The 27,622-nt window shown below is 44.4% G+C and overlaps 1 protein-coding gene across 4 annotated transcripts in view; it reads right to left on the reverse strand.

Moving 5' to 3' along the window:
- Positions 1 to 27,622, reverse strand: part of LOC134350052 (frizzled-6-like) — an 81,825-nt gene that overhangs the window by 14,334 nt on the left and 39,869 nt on the right. For all 4 annotated transcript variants that reach the window (XM_063054975.1, XM_063054969.1, XM_063054991.1 and 1 more), the window contains exons 3-6: positions 11,080 to 11,276; positions 7,784 to 8,801; positions 2,020 to 2,168; positions 441 to 851 (exon numbers count right to left, since the gene is read on the reverse strand). In XM_063054975.1, the coding sequence (XP_062911045.1) occupies positions 441 to 851; positions 2,020 to 2,168; positions 7,784 to 8,801; positions 11,080 to 11,276 (1,775 nt within the window). The remainder of the gene's footprint in view (positions 1 to 440; positions 852 to 2,019; positions 2,169 to 7,783; positions 8,802 to 11,079; positions 11,277 to 27,622) is intronic.

Below are 27,622 nucleotides of genomic sequence, written 5' to 3' on the forward strand. Positions count from 1 at the left end.
CCTAAATGTAACTCCTACAGGGTCTTTTCACCCTTGCAGTTTCTTAACTCTACCCAGAAGAATTTTACATTTTCCAATCCTATTTCAACACTTCCTAAGGATTTTTTTTTAACCAAAAGAGTCGCTCCAGCCTCTCTGCCTGCCTTTTCAATACAATGTGTATCCTTGGATGTTAAACTCCCAGCTATAATCTTCTTTCAGCTACGATTCAGTGATGCCCATAATGTCATACATGCCAATCTTTAACTGCACTACAAGATCCTCTACCTTATTCTACATTTCTGCATCAAACAACTAACCAATCCTTTTAATATTGGAAGGTTAGGATCTGATCCCCAAACCCGAATGCTTACAATAATGTTGAGGAGAATTGAATTTCACTGCATTTATTAACTTCAGATGCAATTATTAAATTACACAGCAAATCAGCTGCCCCTTACCTTCCATCTGGGACACGCTGAATGCCTTCAGACTGAACTCTTGGTCCAACAGAGTTGCTGCCCTCATTACTTCCTTTCTCTGGCAAGTCAGCAGACATTGCCTGGCTCAATAAACTGATAGAAGCTCGTTCCCCAGTAGAGACGTTCAAGGTGGATGGCATTTCAGGCAGGAGAGCATCATGTTCATTGATTTCAAGAAAAGGTTTAGCTTCTGAAAGTGTCCCTGGGCTGGCGGCAGGCAGGGACGTCCCATGACTTGCCACACCTGTGGTGCATGTCCCCATGGATTTAGAGATGACCCTGAGTTTATGCAAACCCGACTTGTGCTTCTTTTTGTGCTGGACTTTGGAATTGTGCTTTAGGAAAAATTCACAGGACTCCTGCAGCACTCTGCGGCTTTCTGTTATTGGGCTAGGGCGAAAGAAAGACGAGAAGATTCAGAAAATAATCATCAGTCATCGAAATGGACAATGCTTCAACAAAATTAATTCTTTGAGATTTGATGTGTGGTGATTATGCTGTTGTATTCATATTCCCGAAAAATCAAAATCCAAACCTCACACATCATAAACACAAAGTATTTTGTGGATGCTGGGAATCCAGAGCAACACACACAAAATGCCGGAGGAACTCAGCAGGTTTTGGATCGAGACTCTTCATCGGGATTGAAAAGGAAGGGGGAAGAAACCAGAATAAGAAGCTGGGGAGGGGAAGGAGTACAAGCTGACAGGTGGCATTTGAAACTAGTTGAGGGGAAAGGTGAGTCAGTGTTGAAAGAAGCTGGGCGGTGATAAGTGGAAGAGGCAAGGATCTGAAGAAGAAAGAATCTGATAGGACGGAGCAGCAAACCATGGGAGAAAGGAAGGAATAGGGGTACCTGAGGAAGGTGATGGACAGATGAGAAGGGATAAGAGGGGAGTCAAAATGGGGAACGGAAAAAAAATGACAAAATGAATTTAATATATCTGTCTGTCTTCACAGAGACAATGACAAAGAAATGTGGCCAAGAGGCAGAATGAAAAGATGTAATTTAACTCTTTAATTGTTACAAAATTAAGTTCATAAACCTAAATATTGCAAAAGCACTGGAGATTTGAAATTGAAAAGCAATCTGGAGGTTTCATCCTCAATAGCTCCAGTGGGTGAACACATTACATGGGAGCGTGAATTGACCCTCTTTCAATGCTACTGTATAAGGCCATCACCATATTTCCACAAAGAAATCATCCCAGCCCCCACAAGCAGCATGTCTATGCTGCAGGAGCATAGCGCCAGCTGTAGGATTGGGGTTCAATTTGTGCTGCTGTCCGTAAGGAGTTTATATGTTCTCCCTGTGACCCTGTGGGTTTCCTCCAGGTGCTCCGGTTTCCTTGACTTTCCAATGGGTTAGGGTTAGTAAGCTGTGGGCATTTTACATAAGCATGGCAGCACTTGCCGGCTGCCCAGCACATCCTCGATGCAATCCACGCATTTCACTGTATGTTTCGACGAATAAGTGAAAATAAAGCTAATCTATTATGCCACTACCCTCCACACATATTGTAAGCACAGTTACCAAAAGATAAACGAGTGGTCTTACTCTCGCTTGCGAGCGCTCTGAAAGAAATTGGCCCATTCAGAACAGGTCTTCCTACTGCCAACCCAGAAAACTGCTGGTATACCGACAATTAGAGTCATCAGGTATTTCATCATAAAAAGAGACAAGTCAGGTCTGGTGAGAGTTTCTACCTGAATAAAAGCAGACAAAAAAAAAAGATGAAAATACACCACAGAAAACTGAGTAAGCATTCACAGTTTAAGTTTAATAAAATTTTATGCCACCACAGCATACATTACTATTAGAAAACAAAATTGGCTGGGTTTTAACCAGGGTGGAAGACTACAGTTCATTAGTGAGAAGAATCAACTTGAGCAATGCTATCATAAACACAAGAGATTCTGCAGATGCTGGAATTCCAGAGCAACACACTCAAAATGCTGGAGGAACTCAGGGCAGGCAGCATCTCTAGAGACAAATAAACCGTCAAAGTCTTGGGCCAGGGATCTTCATCAGGACACTGATGAAGGGTCTCGGCCCAAAACTTCGACTATTCACCTCCATAGATGCTGCCTTACCTGCTGAGTTTTTCCAGCATTCTGTCAGTATTGCAATGTTATCATGACACAGTAGGCTTCCTATATCACCTGCAGATAAGCACAGCTAAAATTCCTGCCAAGGTTCTGCCCATCTCATGCCCTAACTTTGACAGAAGTCCCAGAGAAATGACATAACCAGCTGATGGAGTCCTGTCCCAATGACAGTACTTTATCATTTTCAACTGCTGTTGCCACTATCCATGACAATGTGATTGATGAATGCTCCACTTCTCCTCCTGGATATCTCAGTGTTTGTGACAAGAGCCAAACAAAAATTTTGCCAAAATGTTAAACATCTGAATGCAGGAACTGCGAAAACTATAACTCACCCAGTTACAGTTATGAAGTGTCACTCATAGGAGTGAGCTCGTGCACTCTTAGTTTTTTTCCTCCCCCCTCCCCTTCCTGATACAATCAACTCAAGCAGGTGTAATGATCTAGTGCAGAAGTTCCCAAACTTGGACCAATACCATTAAGTGGGGGGCCATGGAGCCCAGGTTGGTAATCCCTTATCTAGCGGATATTTTACAGTGTGCTGGATAAGGACCAGTAGAACTGAATACAGCGTACAAATGCAAAATTGTCTTACAGCCATCCTGCATGCTGAGTTCTGTATCCATTTTTTTTAAATGGGTTATTTGAGTGTCTTGGCCCAGTAGTTCTAATTGTGTGCTGGCTTTTCCAAAGCTGGTGTTCAAAGGCATCCAAGCATCTACGTCCAGGAGGAGACCTCAGTTAGTTCACTACATGGCAGGCCTCTACACGGAGTCCCACAGTGGACTCCTGTCTACTGAGATTCCCCAGCATTATTCTTGGGAATCCAGTAAGACCTGATGTAGAATGGGAGTCCCCATATTCTGAGCTGGGAAATTTGGAGAGAAGTTTATATATACACTTGTTTTATTACTGATTTCTAAGAGTTTTTAAATTATATTTTAGGTTTTTAAAAATAATGTTAAAATTGTTTGCAGTGACTTTATTATTTTTGATCTTCTGAATAAAAAAGACATTTAAAAACTGATGTAGCCTCACAGGCAAACCTCCCATCCCTAGCTTCTTATCAAAGGCCAACGGCTTGCCAAATAATTGCATCTCAGCTTGCTTGCACCTCACCAGGTAAGTGTGGGTTGTTACAAGCTGGTTACAACCTAAGTAACACAGAAAAAATGTCTTCCAGTAAGATGGTGGTGTGCTCAGGTGCAGTGGCCTCTCTGGGTCCAAACAAAGTGGCAATTGTTCGTACTTTGTCTTTTTTATGATTGCGAGACATTGCTGGATATTAAGAACATCAAGTATGGCAAGTCTACACCAGTGGTCCCCAACCTCTGGGCCGCGGACCGATACATTGCCGCGAAGAATGCAGTGGTGCAGTGGTAGTCGGAACACACCCAGCACATCGGGCGGCACCTAATTAATTAGCTCGTTTATTTCGGCCTTTTTCTTAAAGATGTGCTGGGTGCTTTCTGACAACCACTGCATTCTTCATGGCAATGTATCGGTCCGCGGCCCGGAGGTTGGGGACCACTGGTCTACACCATCAGCGACTTGCTTGATAGCAATGGAACTGGACATGTTGGGCACCATGTTCAAGCCTGCTTCAGCCATCCAGGCAGTGCACGACTCAATAAATGGTGGAAATGATTGGCTTGGGAGTTGTGGAGGATTTTGGCCAACTAGGGCTGGGCAAATACCTTTGTGAGACTACAGAATTATCTGTATTGCTTAAGGCCTGAACCAGCAGAAAATTGTGGAGCCGCCCTCTGCTCTATTGCTACAGACAGAACATTACATGGTGATGCCTTGTAGCTTCTGCTGTAGACATAAGACTACGTAGTGCTGCTCTCTAGCTTGCAGCTGTACAACCTGAGGCTACGTGATGTAGGCGTTTTCCCTCTAGCTTGCTTAGGACAATACCAAATATGGAAATGTTGAACAAACCATACTCGGTAGAATCAACCATAAAGAGGGTGCGTGTACTGATCATAAGTGGAGTCGTTGCTCTCAGTGTCATATAAATAAAGAGTCTCCTAATGAGTCTTGTGTGGAAAAGGAAATACCCTAACAGACGTGTTTATTGGGATCGCAAGACCCTGTTGGACACTGGCAATGTAGAATGCTGCAAGTCTGATTCGTTAGTTAATCAGCGAGACCAATGGCAGGGGTACTGTGTTGCATGGACAGGGCCCTTAGGCCTCGGGATCGCCTGTTCTGATCGTCATTGAAGGAGACAGTGGAGCTAGCTGTTTGCTGCTGGATTCTGCGCTGAGTTGGAGGCTGGCCCTTCCCATTGCTGCTGCCCTCCAGTGTTCGCTAGCAGGAAGACAAGCTGTACTACCTTAATCTGCAGCTGCACTTGCAAGAAATGAGTAACCGCTGTGGCAGAAACATGACTCCAAGACAACATCTGTGTACCATCAATCTACACTCACGTCTTGGGCCATACTATTATCTTTTTTCTAACAGTATGTTTTTCTGTTATCATAGTTATATGTGTTGTGTGTTACTGTGTTTTGCACCTTGACCCCAGGGGAATGCTGTTTTGTCAGCAGTATTCATGGGTTTGGGCTGAGACCCTTCTTCTGGACTGAAGAAAGTAAGGAAAGTTGCTCCTCCAACCTGAGGGTGGCTTCATCATGGCAGCAGAAGGGGCCATGGACCAACATGTCAGAATGGTCATGCAGAGTGAAATTGGAATAGTTGGCCACTGGGAAATCCTTCCTGCTGTGGATGGAGTGAAGGTGCTTGACAGAACGGTCCTCCAATCTACATCAGGTCCCACTGATGTAGAGGAGGTTCGCAGCGGGATAGAGGCTCCAACATGATTTGTTCAATGTCAACCTGTCAGCAACCCTTGCAGCTCTTTCACTTCCTGACTCCAGCCTGGTGCTAATCATTTCTCCTTCTGCCCTGTTGTCTCCCCTTCCTTCCCCAAGAACTCTGAGGCTATTTTTAACACACCTTATGTCCCAACTCTGACTCATTAACTCAGATAGACCATGCTGAAGTTAAGAATTTTCTGATGTTATTGGATTAGTACATCACATGGGGCCTCTGTCTTAACATCCTGACAAAGTCTATACCTTCATGTTTTGGATTGACAAAGCTTAAAAGGGGAAGATAATTTTTGAATTTGTACAACAATTAAAATACCAATGGTATAATTAAAAGGCTTGCAAATGCTAAATGTGCATCGCCGCTTCAAAAGCAGATAAACGTGGAATTTTTTGTAATTAAACAGGATCAACTTGTAGACTACAGCTTGTTGCAATTACTTTAACATAATATTCATCACATGATATTCTCTCTTTAGTTCAAAGTTGAAAGTAAATTTAATATCAAAGTATATAAATGTCACTTTCTTGAGATTCATTTTCTTGCGGATGTTCACAGGAAAATAAAGAAAAAATGAATTTAATGAACTACGCTGAATATAATTTATCTTTTTTGTATACATCTATATTGTACAATTATACAAAGTTGTAAGCTAGAGATGTCTTTAGCAACAGTTTTTAAACAGTTGAAGACATAGTAAAAGAACACCCACAGAATGCTGGAGGAATTCAGCAGGTCAGACAGCATCTATGGAAAAGTGTAAACAGTTGACATTTCAGGCTGAGATCCTTAATCGGCACTGAGAAGGAAGGAGGAAAAATGCCAGAATAAGAAGGTATTTCTGGTGCTCCCAATGTGGCCTCCTCTACATAGGTGAAGTCCGTCATAAATTCAGGGACTGTTTCGTTGAGCATCTCTGCACCATCCACCACAAGTAGGACTTCCCAGTGCCCATACATTTCAATTCCAATTCCCTTTTCCACCCTTGTTCTGATGTGCTGATCCATGGCCTCCTCTTGTGCCAAGATGAAGCTACCCTCAGAGAAGCAATACCTTGTATTCTCTCAGGGTACCCTCCAATCTGATGGCATGAATATCAATTTCTCCTTCCAGTAAACAAATTCCACCAACAACACCCACCCCCCAACCTCCACTTCCCGATTCTCCACTCTGACCTTTTACATCTTATCACCTGCCTATCACTCCCCTCTTGGTCCTCTCCTCCTTCCCTTCCGTCTATTGACCACTCTCCTTTCCAATCAGATTCTTTCTTTCTTCAGCCTTGACCTTTCCCACCTACATGGTTTCACCTAGCCTCTTTCCCCTCCCCCCACGTTTATATTCTGGCATCTTCCCCCTTTCTCCCCAGTCCTGAAGAAGGGTCTTGGCCTGAAATGTCAACTGTTTACTCTCTTCCACAAGTGCTGCCTGACCAGCTGAGTTCTTCCAGCATCTTGTATGTGTTTCTTTGGGTTTCCATCTTCTGCAGACATTCTTGTCTAAAAGAGTAAAAGAAAAAGAAAGTAAAAGAAAAATACTTTATTATCTAAAACGCTATAGGGGTTTAATGAAGTCTTGATGAGATTGCATTCAGGAGATCAGGAGCTAATTAAAGATGACAAATGACAATGATTGCAGCCATTCTTAGTCTATTTTATATCACACAGTCGCTGGGAGCAAACAAAGTTCAAAGCTCTCTGCAGTATTAACCTAACAGATCTCCTGAATCTGACTGTAAAGTATTTCTCATCAATGATTTGACAAGAGCTTATTTGCACAAAAAAAATTAATGAGAGTTAATCATAGGATGTTTTTGATCCAAAATAGCTGCATAGTTCAGCATGCGGAACACTTTATAAAGAACACTAGAATATAGTGGTGCTGAGTCTAACCTCATCTGTATTCTTTATAAACACAAGAGTTCCTGCAAATACTGGAAATCCAGAGTATACACAAAATGCAGAAGGAACTCAGAAGGTCAGGCAGCCTCCATGGAGAGGACCAAGACCCTTCATCAAGTCTCACCCCGAAATGTTGACGGTTTATTCCTCTTGGTGGATACTGCCTGACCTGCTGAGTTCCTCCAGAATTTTGTGTGTTACCATGTTCCCTATCCTTCTCCTGCTTATTTATTCAAAAATAAAAAAACAGTAAAATGCTTATGGTTCTGTTTAAATAACTACTCACAAAATATCACAACTATGACTATTCTATTGATTACTTTCTACTACATTACCACCTTAAAACACCTAACTCAGTAGTGGAAACCCCAATTCTCTCTGCTTGTGGTGAACAGTATATAATTTTTGAGCAGTAATTGTTCACAGTGACATATAATGAGTTTTTAAGACGTTGACAAAGGTTTTTGAAAGTACCTGATTGGGACACGGAATGGGATAATCTTGACAGTAATCATGAACCCACGTAGTTTCCCAAGTCGTCCGAAGAGCTTGCTCATAAATATAACATCCCAGGAGTGCTACCAATGGCACCAAGTATAGGCCGCTGAAAACTCCAATTCGAATCATAAACTTCTTTAGTTTCTCCTGATTTCTTTCGTCATGTTGAATTACCTGTCGTACGTGATTCAAGGAAATAATTCCTGCCAAAAGGAGGGACAATCCCACCACCACACAGAGGCACAATGGTGTCAGGATAAAATAACGCAAAGCATTCAAGTCATACAGTCCAACAAAGCATACACCACTAATATTGTCACCTTCAACTTTGTTTAAGGCAAGCAGCATTATTGTGAATATCCCAGGCATTCCCCAGGCAAAAGAATGGTACCACAATGCCTTCTGTTCAATAGCTTCACAACTCCACTTCAAACCTGCTGCTAGGAACCAGGTGATGGTCAGAATTACCCACCAAACAGTTCCTGACATGGTAAAGAAATATAAGAGCATAAAAAGGATTGTGCATCCTTTGTTCTGTGCACCTATGACAACTGTTTCCATGGTACCCAATTTCTCATTTGCTTTGTTGCAAACTATGTTATTACCAGCAATGAAACCAACAAAGTATATCAGAGATACCATGCTATAACATACTGCATAAAAAATAATAGGTCGCTCAGGGTAACGGAATCTTCGAACGTCGATGAGAAAAGTCAAGAATGTGAAGAGAGTTGAACACAGACAAATGATGGAAACAATTCCAATGAAATACTTGGCAAAGTTCAATTCATTTTCTCTGAAGTACATGTTGGGACATGGTGGCAAACAGTCACCCACACCAAGAAATGAACTACCATGCCCAGTTGGGTTCTTGAGGGGTCGTGGACACCAAAATCCATAATCTTTCACTACCATCTGTGAAGTCTTCTCTGTGACCGATCTTGGAGTTGAAGCTATAGCTGAAGTGTGCTGGCCACCATTGCAATCTTCTAACCTTGAAATTTAAAAAAAACATAAACTTCTCTTAAAAATTAGTTTAAAATTCAAATTATGCCAAACATATCAAACATCAGCATGATATTTAAGCACTTCCACCTTTTCAAAGTTCAATGTAAATTTTATTATCAGAGTACACACATGCCACCACATACAACCCTGAAATTTTTTTTCCTGCTCAGCAAATCTATAGAATAGAAACTATCAACAGGGTCAATGAAGGAGCAAGTAGAGCATTGAAGACAATGAACTGTGTAAATGCAAAATAAATTAATAGCAATAAAAAAAACAAGGACATGAAATACTAAGATAGAAAGTTCTCAAAGTGAGATCATTGTAGTGGGCACATCTCAATAGATGAGTGTAGTTACCTTTGTATTTATTACATTATATTCAAAATTCCTGTTGAGAAAAATTCAAGTTGCTACCCAAATTCTACATCTAGTTTCTACACTTAGCTCATGCCCAAAAGCATAAATTTTATCTTTGTAATTCAACTGATTCTTCTTTGATGTCTCCCCAGTCAGAAATGCTGATAACAGAACAAAAAGGGATGAAGCCACCCTTCGTGAAACAAAACACTTATTAGTCACTACCACACCAAATCCTAAAAAAAGGGTTTCAAATCTATAATGCAAGCATAAGGTAAGTTCTATCCCATCACAATATTGCCTCATTAAACATGGATAGAACATGTGTTTTTGGCTTAAAAATTAATTTGCACCCAAAAAGGTGTGTCAAGTGAACATAGCATTGAGCTCCCCCTCACTCTTCTATGCAAATGTCAGTCCAAAAGCTTCAATCTGCCACCTATTACACCGTCCGAAAAGCTTTGCACAAAGAGTGATGTCATTCCATTCTCCTCAATATAGAAATCGCCTTGTTGTTCAAAGACATGACTCACAATCAAAACTAGCTAGATGAATTTCTAGGGCAATGCATGATAATATGGAAATAGCCACAACTGTTCCCACCAGCAGGGGAAGAAAATTGATTTTTAACCCCTCAATACTGAAAAATGCAGCACTATGCAATCACATTTCTAGGCTTTTATGTTTTAGAAAATGTTCGTTGATGGCAAAAATTGAAGGAAAACTTTGACGTATAAAGAGAGAGACTGATTAAGCTTTTGATTGGTAAGGGAACTAAGGATTATGGGGAGAAGGCAAAAGAATGGGGTTGGAAAAATGATTTGTATTTTGTTTTATTTAGTGATACAGCATGGTAACAGGCCCCTCCAACCCAATGAGGCTGTGCTGCCCAGTTACATCCTATGTAATTGATTAATGTTCTAACCTGTACATCTTTGGAATGTGCAAGGAAAGTGGAACACCCACTGGACATGGGGAGATTGTACACTCTCCTCACAGACAGCAGGGCTATTGAACCTGGCGCCATAGTGGCATTATTCTAACTTCTGCCCTATTGTGCCATACACTATCAGCCATGTTTCAATGGCAGAGCAGACTCAGAATGCCAACTGGCCTAACTCTGTTCCTACATCTTATGGATTTATGGAAAACCTGAGGCATGGAAGGAAGTTCTGGAGTGCTGGATCATGACTTCAAGGTTCACTGGGAAAAGAAAAACTCATTGGAGGTCGAGATAAAAGGGGCTCTGGACATGAAAGTATCACCGAAATACCATGCTCTAAATCAATGACAGTTATTGACTCCCAAACCTAGTTTATTGTTATCCTTCAGATAAGCAGTAGTGGAGATTGTCAAAGAGCACAGGGTGAGAGACAAGAGGAGCTGGGCCATGAGAGAGAGAGTTTGGACCAGCCAGTCTGAAGGTGACTGAGAAGGTTTAGTACATTTAGAATAGTTTCTCCAGCAGCAGGGGTGACTATCTCAGCAGGCATTTTGGGAATGAACTGTTACAAGATTTGATGCCCAGCTGAGAGTCAAGCAGAACACTAAGCACTACAAAAATAAAATCCAACATATAAATTTAAAAAGAAAATGTACCTCCAGGCCAAAAAGCAAAAGAGAAACATTTCAGCAACACCCTTCCTTCAAGATTTCTTTTGTTATTCATTTCTTCCGTCAACATTTCGTAAATTTAATGTTTTGCTTTTGCTCAAACTTGCTTCTAGATATCAGTCCTCAACCCTACAATGAGAGATATCCGTCTTTCCACTCTCCTCCCACAGTGAGAGAGATACCCATAATTTCCACCATCACACCCCGCACCACCCCCACCCTCCCTGCCAACGTGAGAGAGATATCCATCACCCACTAACGTGGGTCAGGTACTAATGCAATTCTTCATACCGATCACATTGCAGTTCCTCCGGCCACGAGATCCCAAATGTCTCCATCAGTTTTTCACAGTCCTTAAGAACTTTCTCACAAAGCTCTCGACAAGGTGGGGCAATCTGGCGTTCTTCTGTGCAGGCTGGCACAAAGGCACTGCACAGAAATGTTCTTACATCCGGTGAACAAACCAGGTTTATAAGAGGCAGGAAGGGCTGCAGAACGAGAGGGGAGAATGCAAAATTAATGTATTAAAGATCACGCAATTCCCATTGGACAGCATCACAACCTTTACATTGACATGCCATGTTTTCTCAAACCAGAATTAGGAGGTATGGCAACACACACAAAATGACGGAGGAACTCAACAGGTCCGGCAGCATCAATGGAGAGGAGAAAAGAGTCAACGTTTCGGGGTGAGACCCTTCATCAGAATCATGTTTAATATCACTGGCATATGTCGCGAAATTTGTCGTCTTTGTGGCAGCAGCACAATGCAATACGTAAAAGAAAAAATGTGAATTACAGCAAGTATAAATATATATTAAATAGTTAAATTAAATTAGTAGTTCAAAAATAAAGTGGTGAGGTGGTGTTCACAGGTTCAATGTCCATTCAGAAATTGTATGGCACAGGGGAAGTAGCTGTTCCTGAATTGTTGAGTGTGTGCCTTCGGGCTTCTGAACCTCCTCCCCGAAGGTAACAATGGGAACAAGGCATGACCTGCTTGATGGGGGTCCTTAATGACGGATGCCGCCTTTTTGAGGCATCCTTATGTTGAGCTCAGAAAGGATCCTCAGAGATATTGACACCCAGGAACTTGAAATTGCTCACTCTTTCCACTTCTGATCCCTCCTACAAGGACTGGTGATTATTCCCTTGTCTTACCCTTTCTGATCATGACATCTCATTTTGCTTTGGGTTTGTTAAAAGAGAACTGCTGCTCAGCCATGTTATCTACCTGTGACACAGATAGGCAGGATGGTATGCTTGCTTTCATCGGTCAGGGCATTGACAACAAGCTGAAATGTCATGTTACAACAGTGCAAGATGTTGGGGAGGTACGTCCCAAGTGTTGCATGCAGTATGGTCACATAGCTATAGGAGACTTGTCATCATGCAGGAGTGGGTACAGAAAAGATTCACATGGGTATTGACTGGACTGGAGGACTTATAAGGAGAGACTGGATAGGCTGGGTCTTTTTTTTTCTCCAGTAGTTAATGGAGATGGAAGAGTGGCTCAAGGAATTGCACCGGGAATAATCTCTTTGGAACGTCAGTGGTGCGTGAAAAGAGCTACCTTTCAAACAGGATGGTGACTGAGAGTTAAAAGGCCGAGCTTCACGGCAGTTTCTTTGAGCTGAAGAGCAGCCAATCAGCAAAAAGAGATTCACTAAAAAGAGCCAATAAAAATAGCTCACGTGCAACTAGAGCAGCCATTCTTGTGAGTAGGTCAGTGTTTAAAGTGGCTGAGGTGAGATCAGGCTTGGGTGAGGGTAAAGTATTTGATATGTTCTTCTCTTTCTGTTCTTATTTGTTCATTGCTCATCTTTTAGGGCAGAGCAGTGTAGTGGAAGTGGCTCCAGGGGCTGTGTTTTGTACTGTGTTTGGGATGTGGGAAGTCTGGGAGACCTCCAGTCTCCTGGATAAACACATCTGCACCAGCTCAGTGACCATTGACTCATACGGGAGAATGAGGAGGGGAAAGACAGAAGCTACAAGGAGTTAGTCACCCCAGGCTGCAGGAGACAGGTAACTGGGTGACGGTCAGGAGGAGGAGGAGAAATGCACAGCCAGTGCCGAGTATTCCTATGGCTGTTCCCCTCAATAATACGTATACAACTTTAGATACTATTGAGGGGGATGGCCTACTGGGGCAAGCCACAGAGACCGGGTCTCTGGCACTGAGTCTGGTGCTGTGGCTCGGAAGAACAGAAAGGTGAAGGGGACTGCAGTGTGAATAGAGATTCCATAGTCAGAGGTACAGAAATGAGATTCTGTGAGTGCAATAGAGATACCCATATGGTATGTTGCCCCTTAGGTGCCAGGATCAGGGATGTCTCTGATCATGTCTATGGCATTCTCAGGGCGAGGGTGAGCCGCCAGAAGTTTTGGTACATATTGGCACCAATGACATAGGGTAGACAAGGTAAGGAGGTCCGGAAGAGATATTTTAGGGAGTTAGGTAGATAGCTGAAAAACAGGACCTTCAGTGTAGTAATCTCTGGATTGCTGTCTGTGCCATGTGCCGATGAGGGTAAAAATAAGATAATTTTGCAGGTGTGGCTGAGGAACTGGTGCAGGGGGCAGGGGCACAGGGATCTCTTCTGGGGAAGTTACGAACTGTACAAAAGGAATGGATTACACTTGAACCCGAGGGGGTCCAATATCCTTGTGGGCAAGTCGGCTCGAGTTGTTTGGGACAGTTTAAACTAATTTGGCAGGGGGATGGGAAGCGGAGTGATAGTGCTGAGGATGAGGTAGCTGGTTTACAAACAGGCAATGTGTAGTGAGACTTCTAGCAAGGAGAGGTTGATGATAGGGCAAAATTGCAGTCAACAGGATGAGTTGCAATGTAAAAGGTGGACAAAATCGAAAAGGAAGAATACAGGACTAAAGGTATTATATTTGAATGCATGCAGTATTCAAAATAAGGAAGATGAACTCGTAGCACAGTTACAGATTGGCATGTATGATGAGGCATCACTGAATCAGTGCTGAAAGAAGATCATTGCTGAGAGCTAATGTCCAAGGATACACATTGTATCAAAAAGACAGGCAGGAAGGCAGTGGTGGCGCTGCTTTGTGGGTAAAAAAAAAGAAGTCAGATCATTAGATAGAAGTGTCATAGGGTTGGAAGGTGTTGAATCATTGATGGTAGAGCTAAGGAACTCCAAGGGTAAAACGACCCTGATGGGAGTTGTATACAGAACCCCCAAGCAGTAGTAAGGATGTTAGCTACAAATTACAATGGGAGACAGAAAATACATGGCAAAAGGGCAATGTTACAATTTTCATGGGGCATTTCAATACGCAGGTAGATTGGGAAAATCAGGTTGGTGCTGGATCCCAAGAGGGAGAATTTCTGGAATGCCTATGTAACGTTCCGTTATATTGGCTCGTATATGTCTAGGGGAAATCCCGCCCAACACCTGCTTCAACACTCCCCTCAGGGTCAGTCGCAGCCCAAATCAATCCCAAACATCAATCATCAGCCAGCACACCCAGTAAATTTTAACAAGTACACTTTATAGATATTACTAATTCTATGACATTAATATGAATTTGATAGAGAGAGGAAAGTAATGAAAAAAAAAGGCGCCAACACTTATCAAAGTCCAAGATCTTCGCGCGCTACCGTTGGAGCTCAATTGAATCTGGATGACCACCCGAATCCTGTCAACTCACGGCTCGGGACCACCCGGAGTGATCAAACGGAGCCTTTCCGCACGTCCGCCGTCCTCCCCGTCTCTCCTCCGACTCCCCATCTCTCCTCCGACTCCTCGCCAAAACCCCGTCCGCCGTCCTCGTCTCTCCTCCGACTCCCCGCCAAAAACCCCCGCACGTCCACCGTCCTCCTCGTCTCTCCTCCGACTCCGCACCAAAACCCGTCCACCGTCCTCCCTGTCTCTCCTCCGACCCCCCATCTCTCCCCCGACTCCTCGTCTCTCCTCCGACTCCCCGCCAAAACCCCGTCCACCGTCCTCCCCGTCTCTCCTCCGACTCCCCGCCAAAAACCCCGTCCACCGTCCTCCTCGTCTCTCCTTCGACTCCCCGTCTCTCCGCCGACTCCCCCCCAAAACCCGTCCACCGTCCTCCTCGTCTCTCCTCCGACTCCCCGCCAAAACTCAATCCACAGTCATATCATACAGCATGGTATCCGAAAACAAAACGATACATAACCACCCATTGGCTAATAGAATGCTGCTATCTCACTCTAAAGTAAAACAAGCTGCTAGCGCAAACTCTCTTCAGCGTTTAACACAACAAAGCCGCATTCCCCAGATTAACATAACAACGATGCCATTTTAAATCTAACAAAAAGAAAGACCCCGTTCACCTATGAAATGGCTTTTTAGAGTAGCTCGTAGTTGAACCCACTAGGAGATCAGCAATTCTGGATTGAGTGTTGTGCAATGAACTGGAATTGATTAGAGAGCTTAAAGTAAAAGAACCCTTAGGGGGAAGTGATCATAATATGACCAAATTCATCCTGAAATTTGAGAAGGAGAAGTTAAAATCAGATGTATCAGTATTACAGTGGAGTAAAGAGAATTACAGAGGCTGACAGAGGAGGTGGCCAGAATTGATTGAAAAAGAACACTGACTGCGATGACAGCAAAGTAGCAATGGCTGAAATTTCTGGCAGTAATTCAGAAGGCACAGGATATATTCACCCTCAAGAGGAAGAAGTACTCTAAAGGCAAGTTGGCACAACCGTGGCTAACGATAAGTCAAAACCAACATAAAAGCCAAAGAAAGGGAATATAATAGAGCAAAAAATAGTGTGAAGTTAGAGGATTGGGAACCTTTTAAAAAGCAACAGAAAGCAACTAAAAAGTCAATTAGAAGGTAAAGATGGAATATAAAAGTAAGCTCATCAATTATATTAAAGAGGGTACCAGAAGATCCTTCTGATAGACAAAATGTAAAAGAGAGGTGAGAGTGGATATCGGATCATTGAAAAACAATGCTGGAGAGGTAGTAATGGGGGACAAGGAAATGGCAGATGAACTGAATAAGTATTTTGCATCAGTCTTCACTGTGGAAGACACTAGCAGTATGGTGGAAGTTCTAGGTGACGGGGTCATGAAGTGTGTGAAGTTACCATTACTAGAGAGAAGGTTCTTGGGAAACAGAATGGTCTGAAGCTAGGTAAGTCACCTGGACCAGATGGTGTACACCCCAGGGTTCTGAAAGACATGGATGACAAGATTGTGGAGGCATTAGTAATAATCCTTCAAAAATCACTAGATCCTGGAATAGTTCTGGAAGACTGGAAAATTGCCAATGTCACTCCACTCTTCAAGAAGAAAGAGAGCCAGAGGAAAGAAATTGGGCCAGTTAGTCTGACTTCAGTGGTTGGAAAGATGTTGGAGTTGATTGTTAAGGATGTGAAGTCAGAGTACTTGGAGGCACATGATAAAATAGGCCGTAGTCAGCATGATTTCCTCAAGGGAAAATCTTCTCTGACAAATTTGTTGAAATTCTTTGAAGAGATAACCAGCAGGATAGACGAATGAGAATCGATTGATGTTGTGTACTTGGATTTTCAGAAGGCTCTTGACAAGGTGCCACACATGAGATGCTTAACAAGTAAAGAGCTCATGGTATTACAGGAAAGATACCAACATAGATAAAGCAGTGGCAGGAGGCAAAGAGTGGAAATAAAGGAAGCCTTTTCTGGTCGGCTGCCGGTGACTAGCGGCGTTTCACAGGGGTCTGTGTTGGGACTGATTCTTTTTACGTTGTATGTCAATGACTTGGATGACAGAATTGATGGCTTTGTAGATGAGATGAAGAAAGGTGAAGGGGCAGGTAAATTTGAGGAAGTAGAGAGGTTACAGAAAGACTTAGACAGATTAGGACGATGGGCAAAGAAGTGGCAGATTGAACACAGTGTTGGGAAGTGTATGCTCATGTACTTTGGTAGAGGAAATTAAAACATTGACTATTTTCTAAACGGAGAGAAAATACAAAAAATTGAGGTACAAAAGGATTTGGGAGACTTTGTGCAGGATTCCCTAAAGGTTAATTTGCAGGTTAAGTCTGTGGTGAGGAAGGCAAATACAATGTTAGCATTCATATCCTAAGGACTAGAATATGAAAGCAAGAATGTAATGTTGAGACTTTATAAAGCACTGGTGAGGGCTTACTTGTATTGTGAGCAGGTTTAGGCCCCCTATGTTAGAAAGGACATTCTGAAACTGGAGAGGGTTCAAAGGGGGTTCACGAAAATGATTCCAAGATTGAATGGTTTGTCTTATGAAAAGCATTTGATGGCTCTGGGCCTGTATTCACTAGAATTCTAAAGAATGAGGGGTGACCTAATTGAAACTTATCATATGGTGAAAGGCCTTGACAGAGTGGATGTGGAGGGGATGTTTCCAGTGGTGGGAGAGTCCAAGACCAGAGGACATAGCCTCAGAATAGAGGGTCATCCTTTTAGAATGGAGATGAGGAGGAATTTATTTAGCCAGAGAGTGGTGAACCTGTGGAATTCATTGCCACAGGAAGCTGTGGAGGCCAAGTCTTTGTATATTTAAGGCAGAGTTTGATGGATTGTTGATTAGTCAGGGCATGAAGGGATACTGGGAGAAGGCAGGAGACTGGGGCTGAAAGGAAAAGTTGGATCAGCCATGATGAAATGGTAGAGCAGACAAGGTGGGCCAAATCCTGCTCCTATATCTTATCGTATTATGGTCTTATGGAAAGGAAGGAGGAGGGGTGACCTTATAGAGATATTATAAAATCCTGTGGGGTGTAGATGATGCAAATGATCACAACCTTTTTCCGCGGTAGAGGAGCTTAAAGCTAGATGGGATAGATTTATAAAGGTGAACTGATGGCATTGCTTTCACCCAGAGGCTGCCAGATGTTTGGAACGAGCTGCCAGAGGGTGAAGTAGAGGCAGGTATAGTTACAATGCTTAAAAGACATTCAGATGGATAAATGCAGAGAAAAGGTTAGGAAGGTGTGGGCCAAACAATTCAAAGAGCTCCAGCTGAGATACAAGTCTGTAAACATTATATGAACAGGAATGAATCAGGAGTTTCACAGTCTGCTAAGGGCTAGATCTGTGGCTTTCAAGACTGGCAATCCAGAGTCCTATGGGCTCCCAAAATCAGATATATCAGCGGTCCCAACCACCGGGCCGCGGACTGGTAGCGGGCCACAAAGCATGTGCTACCGGGCCGCGAGGAAGCGATATGATTTGGCGATAGGAGTCAGCTGCACCTTTCCTCATTCCCTGTCACGCCCACTGTTGAGCTTGAACGCACGCGAGGTCATTACCCACGCGTCATCCATGTCAGTGCGGGAAGGAGATCAAATCCTCAAGTTTGCAAATGACGGCGGGCTGAAAAGTATGTTTGACATAACATCTCTGCCGGCATTCTGGATCAAAGTCAAGGCTGAATATCCTGAGATAGCCATGAAAGCACTGAAAACATTGCTTCCATTTCCAACATTATTCTGTGAAGCAGAGTTTTTTGCAATGACTGCAACAAAATCTAAGTTGCGGAATAGACTGGACATAAGGAACCCCCTTCGAGTATCGCTGTCTCCCATCACCCCTCGATAGGACCGTCTTGTTGCAGGGAAACAAGCCCAGGGCTCCCACTGATTCAGCAATATTGGTGTGTTGCAATGATTTTATATGTTCATATGGGGAAAATATGTGCTCTGTGTTTAATATCCAAACATTACTTAAAATGTTATGATGCTCTTGACTTATAAGTGACATATATAACTATATAACAATTACAGCACGGAAACAGGCCACCTCTGCCCTTCTAGTCCATGCCGAACGCTACTCTCACCTAGTCCCACTGACCTGTACTCAGCCCATAACCCTCCATTCCTTTCCTGTCCATATACCTATCCAATTTTCCTTTAAATGATAATATCGAACCTGCCTCTACCACTTCTACAGGAAGTTTTTTCAATACTTACTTCAAGCTCCCCTGTCCTCCCCTGATAATTGTCTTATCACTATATTCATGCGAGGAAAATATGCGCTGTGTGTTTAATATTAAACTCGTCAGATAAACCCTTTTAGAACGAAATTGAGTGTATTAGCCACTTATCACCAATATTCCAGTCGTGATTAACACCCCCCCAAACAGAATCATCAAAAGCGATTTGTAGAAAAAAAAATCGGCAGGTGCACGCATGCGCACTGGTGCCCGCGCAAGGCTTCCTGGTCATTGTAGTCTTTCTCGGGGTAAACGCAACGTATTTGACTGCTACTCTTGTCCGTTGGCAACCCTAACCCCCCCCCCCCGCCCCACCGGTCGGCCGGTCCGCAAGAATACTGTCAACAATCAACTGGTCCGCAGTGCAAAAAAGGTTGGGGACCTCTGAGATATATGACAGCTGTGGCAGAGTTTGCATGCCATTACTTCCTACAAGGTGAAACCTAACAGCGGATATGACAATGGTACTTAACTCCCTGATGAGCTAAATGCCTTTTGTGCCTGCTTTGATGCTTTGAAAGAGAGAACAATACTACACCTATATTAATCCTCACAGCAGCCAGCAATCCTGTGATCTCCGTCTTGGAGACCAATATCAGAATATTCTTCTAGAGGGTGATCCCTCAAGGCATCTGGCCCTGATGGTTTGCCTGGCTGGGTACAGAAAACCTGTGCCAACCAACTGGCTAGAGTGTTCAAGGGCATATTCAATCTCTCACTGCTGCAGGCTGAGGTTCCTGCTTGTTTCAAAAGGGCAGCGATCGATCCAGTGCCCAAAAAGAACAGGTTGAGCTGCCTCAATGACTTATTGATCAATAGGACCCTTATCTACCCCAATGCCGTGCTTTGAGAGGTCGGTTATGGCTACAATTAACTCACGCCTGAGCAAGGACCTAGATGCACTGCAATTTGCCTACCACCCAAACAGGTCGACAGTCGACACAATCTCATTGGCTTTCCACTCTACTTTGGAGCACATAGACAACAGCAGTACCTACGCCAGGCTGCTGTTTATCGATTACAGCTCGGCGTTCAATACCACCACCTCCTTGGTATTAGATTAACTAGATTAGATTATGAGGACACTTAGTCCTCGTTTATTGTCATTTAGAAATGCATGCATTAAAAAATGATACAATGTTCCTCCAGAATGATATCACAAAAAACACAGGACAAACCAAGACTAAAACTGACAAAACCACATAATTATAACATATAGTTACAACAGTGCAAAGCAATACCATAATTTGATAAAGACCAGATCATGGGCATAGTAAAAAAGTCTCAGAGTCCTGATAGACTCATCATCTCACGCAGGCGGCAGAAAGGAAGAACTCTCCCACTGGAAGCACCTGACCGCTGTGTACTCCGAGTCCATCCAAAAACTTCGAGCCTCCAACCAGCCCCTCCGACACAGCCTCTCCGAGCACCATCCTCTGCTGAGCACTTTGACCCCGCCACGGCTGCCAAGCAACAAGCAAAGCCGAGGACTCGGGGCCTTCTCCTTCGGAGATTCTGGATCACACAGCAGCAGCAAAGCAGGCATTTCAGAAGCTTCACCAGATGTTCCTCCGTGCTCTCACATCCGTCTCCATCAAATCAGGATTGTGCATGGCACCCTACTTGACAAGTAACAGACATCACCACTGGAGTGGCCGCTGCGACCTGCGTCGCGCCGCCATCTTCTCCTCCTGCCGAGCTTCTAAACCCAGGCTTCTGTACCTCCCTCTGCAACTGGATCGTTGACTTCCTCATCGGGAGACCACAGTCAGTGTGCATCGGTGATAACCTCTCCCCCTCACTAACAATCCACACAGGCGCACGTCAAGGATGCATGCTGAGCCCACGGCTTTACTTTTGCTACACTCATGATCATGCATTTCAGCACAGCTCAAAGCTCAAGAAGGCAACATCTATCACTAAGGACCCCCACAATTTGGGACATGCCCTCTTTTCATTATTACCATCAGGATGGTGGTTCAGGAACACCCACACTCAATGATTCAAATACAGCTTCTCCCCCTCCATCATTAGATTTCTGAAGGGTTCGTGGACACTCCATTATTCCAGTTTTTAATCACTATCTATTCGTTTTACAAGTTCAAAGTAAATTTGTGAGCAAAGTACGTGTATGTCACCATCTATAACCCTGAGATTCATTTCCCTGCAGGCATTCTCAGCAAATCTATATAGTAACCATAACAGGAACAATGAAAGGTTATCCAGAGAGGAGCCAACAATAAACCATGCAAATGCAAATATAAATAAATAGCAATAAATAATGAGAACAAGATAATGAGATCATTGATTGTTGGGACATCTCAATGGATGGGCAAGTGAGTGTAGTTATTGCCTTTTATTCAAGGGCCTGATGGTTGAGCGGTATTGACTGTTGTTGAACTTGGTGGTGTGAGTCCATAAGACCATAAGACAAAGGAGCAGAAGTCGGCCATTTGGCCCATCGAGTCTACTCCACCATTTTATCATGAGCTGATCCATTCTCCCATTTAGTCCCACTCCCCCGCCTTCTCACCATAACCGTTGATGCCCTGGCTACTCAGATAACTATCAGTCTCTGCCTTAAGTACACCCAATGACTTGGCCTCCACTGCTGCCCGTGGCAACAAATTCCATAGATTCACCACCCTCTGACTAAAAAAATTTCTTTGCATCCTTCAATCCTTAAGTCATGCCCTCTCGTACTAGACTCCCCCATCATGGGAAACAACTTTGCCACATCCACTTTGTCCATGCCTTTCAACATTCAAAATGTTTCTATGAGGTCTCCCCTCATTCTTCTAAACTCCAAGGAATACAGTCCAAGAGTGGACAAAAGTTCCTCATGTTAACCCTCTCATTCCCGGAATCATTCTAGTGAATCTTCTCTGTACCTTCTCCAACGTCAGCACATCCTTTCTTAAGTAAGGAGACCAAAACTGCCCACAGTACTTCAAGTGAGGTCTCACCAGCACCTTATGGAGCCTCAACATCACATCCCTGCTCCTATACTCTATTCCTCTAGAAATGAATGCCAACATTGCATTCGCCTTCATCACCACCGACTCAACCTGGCGGTTAACCTTAAGGGTATCCTGTACGAAGACTCCCAAGTCCCGTTGCATCTCAGAACTTTGAATTCTTTCCCCATTTAAATAATAGTCTGCCCCCTTATTTTTTCTGCCAAAGTGCATAACCATACACTTTCCAACATTGTATTTCACTTGCCACTTCTTTGCCCATTCTTCCAATCTATCCAAGTTCCTCTGCAGACACTCCGTTTCCTCAGCACTACCAGCCCCTCCACCTATCTTCGTATCGTCAGCAAACTTAGCCACAAAGCCATCTATTCCACAATCTAAATCGTTGATGTACAATGTAAAAGGAAGCGGCCCCAACACAGACCCCTGTGGAACAACACTGGTAACCGGCAGCCAACCAGAATAGGATCCCTTTATTCCCACTCTCTGTTTCCTAACACTCAGCCAATGCTCTATCCACGTATGTAACTTTCCCATAATTCCATGGGCTCTTATCTTGTTAAGTAGCCTCGTGTGGCACCTTGTCAAAGGCCTTCTGAAAATCTAAATATACAACATCCACTGCATCTCCCTTGTCTAGCCTACTGGCAATTTCCTCAAAAAATTGTAATAGGTTTGTCAGGCAGGATTTTCCTTTAAGGAATTCATGCTGAGTTCTGCCTATCTTGTCAAATGCCTCCAGGTACTCTGTAACCTCATCCTTGACAATCGACTCCAACAACTTCCCAACCACCGACGTCAAGCTAACTGGTCTATAATTTCGTTTTTGCTTCCTTGCCCCCTTCTTAAATAGCGGAGTGACATTTGCAATCTTCCAGTCCTCCGGAACCATGCCAGAATCTATCGACTTTTGAAAGATCATCACTAGTGCCTCCGCAATCTCCACAGCTACTTCCTTCAGAACACAAGGGTGCATTCCATCTGGTCCGGGAGATTTACCTACCTTCAGACTATTCAGCTTCCTGAGTATTTCCTCTGTCGTAATTGTGACTGCGCACACTTCTCTTCCCTGCCACCCTTGAGTGTCCGGTATACTGCTGATGTCTTCCTCAGTGAAGACTGATGCAAAATACTCGTTCAGTTCCCCCGCCATCTCCTTATCTCCCATTACAATTTCTCCAGCATCATTTTCTATCGGTCCTATATCTACTCTCACCTGTCTTTTACTCTTTATATACTTGAAAAAGCTTTTAGTATCCTCTTTGATATTATTTGCTAGCTTCCTTTCATAGTTAATCTTTTCCCTCTTAATGAACTTCTTAGTTTCCTTTTGTAAGGTTTTAAAAACTTCCCAATCCTCTGTCTTCCCACTAATTTTTGCTTCCTTCTACGCCCTCTCCTTTGCTTTAACTTCTCTTGTCAACCACGGTTGCATCCTTTTTCCATTTGAAAATTTCTTCTTTTTTGGAATATACCTGTCTTGCACCTTCCTCACTTCTCGCATAAACTCCAGCCACTGCTGCTCTGCCGTCTTTCCCGCCAGTGCCCCCTTCCAGTCAACTTTGGCCAGTTCCTCTCTCATGCCACTGTAATTTCCTTTACTCCACTGAAATACCAACACATCAGATTTCGGCTTCTCTTTTTAAAAATTTCACAGTGAACTCAATCATGTTACGATCACTGCCTCCTAAGGGTTCCTTCACCTCAATCTCTCTAATCACCTCCGGTTCATTACACAATACCCAATCCAGTACAGCCGATCCCCTAGTGGGCTCAACAAGCTGTTCTAAAAAGCCATCTCGCAGACATTCTACAATTTCTCTCTCTTGAGATCCAGTACTGACCTGATTTTCCCAATCCACTTGCATGTTAAAATCCCCCACAATTATCATAACACTGCCCTTCTGACAAGCCTTTTCTATTTCCTGTTGTAATTTGTAGTCCACATCACTGCAGCTGTTTGGAGGCCTATAAATAACTGCCATCAGGGTCCTTTTAGCCTTGCTATTTCTTAGCTCAACCCATAAAGATTCTGCACCTTCTGATCCTATATCACCTCTTTCTAATGATTTAATATCAATTCTTATCAATAAAGCCATGCCTCCCCCTCTGCCTACCTTCCTATCCTTCCGATACATCATGTATCCTTGGACGTTCAGCTCCCAGAGACATGCATCCTTTAGCCAGGTCTCAGTGACGGCCACAATATCATACCTGCCAATCTGTAGCTGTACGACAAGATCATCCACCTTATTCCTTATGCTGCGTGCATTTAAGTACAACACCTTAAGACCAGTATTCGATACTTTTCGCTTTGATTTCACTGCAACTTCATTGCACTGCAGCTCATCCCAATGGCTACAAATTTGCCCCATCACCTGCCTGTCTTTCCTGACATCTTTACTGCTCACTATCTTAGATTTATTTCTGTTTTCCCCTTCCTCCACTCTGTCATTCCGGTTCCCATCCCCCTGCCAAATTAGTTTAAACCCTCCCTAACAGCTCTATTTCCCACCAGGATATTGGTCCCCTTCAGGTTCAGGTGTAACCTGTCCTTTTTGAACAGGTCATACTTCCCCTAGAAGAGATCCCAATTATCCAAGAATCTGAAGCCCTGCCCCCTGCACCAGTCTCTCAGTCACGCATTCATCTGCCTGATCCTACTATTCTTGCCCTCGCTAGCACGTGGCACAGGTAGCAATCCCGAGATTACTACCCTGGAGGTCCTGCTTCTCAGTTTCCTTCCTAACTCCCGGAAATCTCTCTTCAGGACCTCTTCCTTTGTCCTATCTATGTCATTGGTACCAACATGTACCAAGACAACTGGCTGCTCACCCTCCCCCTTCAGAATATTCAGGACCCGATCTGAGACATCCCGTACCCTGGCACCTGGGAGGCAACACACCATGCGGGTATCTCTGTCAGGCTTACAGAATCTCCTGTCCGTTCCCCTGACTATGGAATCCCCTATGACTACTGTATTCCTCTTCTCCCTCCTTCTCTCCTGAACAACAGCGCCAGGCTCAGTGCCAGAGACCCGGTCACCGTGGGCGTCCCCTGTCAGGTCATCCCCCTCAACAGCATCCAGAACAAGATATTTGTTGCTGAGGGAGACAGCCACAGGTGTGCTCTCCACTATCCAGGCATCTCCCTTCTCTCTCTTGACAGTGACTCAGTTTTCTGACCCCTGTAGCCTAGGGATGACTACCTCCCTGTAGTACCTGTCTATCACCTCTTCACTTTCCCTGATAAGCAGTGGGTCATCAAGCTGCAGCTCCAGATCCCTAACACGGTCTCTGAGGAGCTGCAACTCGGTGCACCTGGCGCAGATGTAGCCATCAGGGAGGCTGGAGGTCTCCCAGGATTCCCATATCTGACACCCTGAACAAATCACTAACCCTGTAGGCATGCTATCTAATTCTACAGGAATGAAACAGGAAAAATAAGTCTACTCACCCACTTACCTCGCCAAACAGATGAACCTATTAAACCGTTAGCTGTGAGAACCCTGCTGTTCCTGTCCGTCTGGGCCAATTCGCGAAGTGGGGGGGAGGGGAAGAAAAAAATAGTTGGTGCCTTGCTCTCACCTCTTCCCGTTTACCGCCGAAGCCCGTTGAAGCCAAAGCCCTACACTCTGCTATCGCTCACTCTGCTGCCTGCTCCGACAGCTGCCCGCTGTATAAGGTGGTCTCCTTTTTAAACTCTCTGCGCTGTCCTGTTGACGTCACGCGCCTGCGCAGTCTCGTCCTTCTTGCACTCGAAGAAGTTTTTTTAACTTAAACTCCATTCTGGAGTTTAAGTTAAAATGGTGGAGTTATTGCCTATGGATAGTGTTTTGGATTTGGGGGCTTTGTTATAGGGACTGGGTGCTGTGATCTGGGGGTTGTGCCGTAGCTAATTGAGGGATGTGTGGGGAGGGATATGCCCGGGGGTAGAGTTAGGTAATGGGGGTTGAGGATTCACGGCGAAGGGAGGTAGGGTGGGGTGGCAAATGGTATTGCCAGGGGAGGGGTTGTTTGGCCCTTGCAGTAGGGGTGAGGGCTGAAATAGGAGCCTAACTGCTGGTGATATTGGGTGAATTTGGCCCCTTGATGGGGTGAGGGTTTGGGTTTATACGGGTGTGTAGCAGGGTGGGAGGTGTTAGGTTTAGTGGTAGGGCAAAAGACTGTTACATAAGCCTTTTGGTGTGGTGTGGTTTGGGTTATTTGGGGTGCTGTCCGGTTTAGTTGGGGTGCGTGGTCCATTGGAAGTCATGGTTAGGGTGAGTGGTTAGGATTGAGGATGTTTGCGGGGTGGGGTGAACCTGGCTCCCAGGTGGGGAGAGGGCTAGGGTTTATGGGGGTGTGCTGAAGGGTTGGAGGTGTTAGGCTGCTTGGGTTATTTGGGGTGCTGTCTGATTTAGTTGGGGTGCACGGTCCATTGGAAATTTAGGGTTAGGGTGAAGTGTAGAGTTGGGGATGTTTGCGGGGCGGGGTGGTACTGGTGATGTGGGGTGAACCTGGCTCCCTGGCGGGGAGAGGGCTAGGGTTTATGGGGTGTGCTGAAGGGTTGGAGGTGTTACGCTAAGGTGTATGGCTGGGTAGTGGGGCCACAGGACCTGGCGGTGGTGGGAGGGTTAGAGCACCCAAACCGATGGTGTAGTGTGGTGAACTTGGCCTCCTGGTGGACAGAGGGCTCAGGTTTATTGGGGTGCGTAGGATGGGTGAAGTCCTTATGTCTGGGGATATGGCCGAGAAATGTGCACGCAGGCCTACCCATGGGGGGGGGGGGAAGAAAAGGAGCATGGGGTCCAGTATTAAGTAGGCCCCTATGTGCGGGTGTGGCCAGGGTCCACTGGGTCGCCATCCGGTTTAGTTGTGGTGTGTGATCCTTTGGATGATAGGATTAGGTTGGGGGGGTAGGGTTGATGGGGACCCGCTGGGCGGTGGAAGGTATAACTGGTGGTGTGGGGTGAGTTTGGTCCTCTGGCGAGAAGAGGACCTGTGTTATGGGGTGTGAAGGTGTTAGGTTTCAGGGCAGGGCCATGTGCTGGGGATGCATTCTACCCCATGGGGGGAAGCTGGGAGGTTGGGGCAGGTGCTATATCTGGATCAAACCCGTCGTTACGAGTCTATTCTTCCTAGTGGTTATCCCTTGTGGAGTTATAATTTCTAATTTTATCCCTCTCTATTTGGGGAATTAGGTTCTGTTCTGGGGCCTAGTTGTTAGGCTCTATTTCCAAAGTAAGACGAACCTTTCCTATTTAATGGTCACCTGTCTTAATTTTGTTTCAGGGTGGGTGACTGAAGGGGATCCTCCGCTTCCACCCTTCTCTAATTTTCTCAATTTTTTTAAATTACGGGGTGCAGTGTTGGCCCTTCAGTGAGTATATTTTATATTGCTGGCCTGGCTTTTTAGGCCTCGCTTAGGCCGTTTGGAGAATGCATCTGTAGTCTTTCAAGCCATCCCCTCTCTGCAATTTTTCTTTGGAGGTTTGACCAGTTTATGTTGGTTTCCAGGCCCAGGATTGCTAAGGAGTACATTCCATGCTCCAGGAAGTGCCTACTGACTGGTCAGTTTTGGTTTCCTCTTGCGATATTACTGAGGTGTCCTGTGAGTCTGGTTCTCAAGCTGTTGCCCGTCTTCCCTATTTATATAATATGGCATTGTTTACACTGGATTGCATATACTACATTCTTTTGTTCGCAAGTTATCCTCTGCTCTCTCTCAGCCCACTTTCCTGGAGCTCTGTTGTGTAAGCTTTTTGAAATTCTTATGTATATGCACGCCCTGCAGTTTCCCATCTCGCAGTTTGGCGCTGCTTGTACCTTGGTACTGACTAGTGTGTCTTTTAAGTTTTTACCCCTTTTGAAGGCTGAAACTATGGTGTATTGTCCCAGTGTCCCC

The sequence above is a fragment of the Mobula hypostoma genome, chromosome 1, assembly GCF_963921235.1.
Source record: "Mobula hypostoma chromosome 1, sMobHyp1.1, whole genome shotgun sequence".
Classification (NCBI taxonomy): Eukaryota; Metazoa; Chordata; class Chondrichthyes; order Myliobatiformes; family Myliobatidae; genus Mobula; species Mobula hypostoma.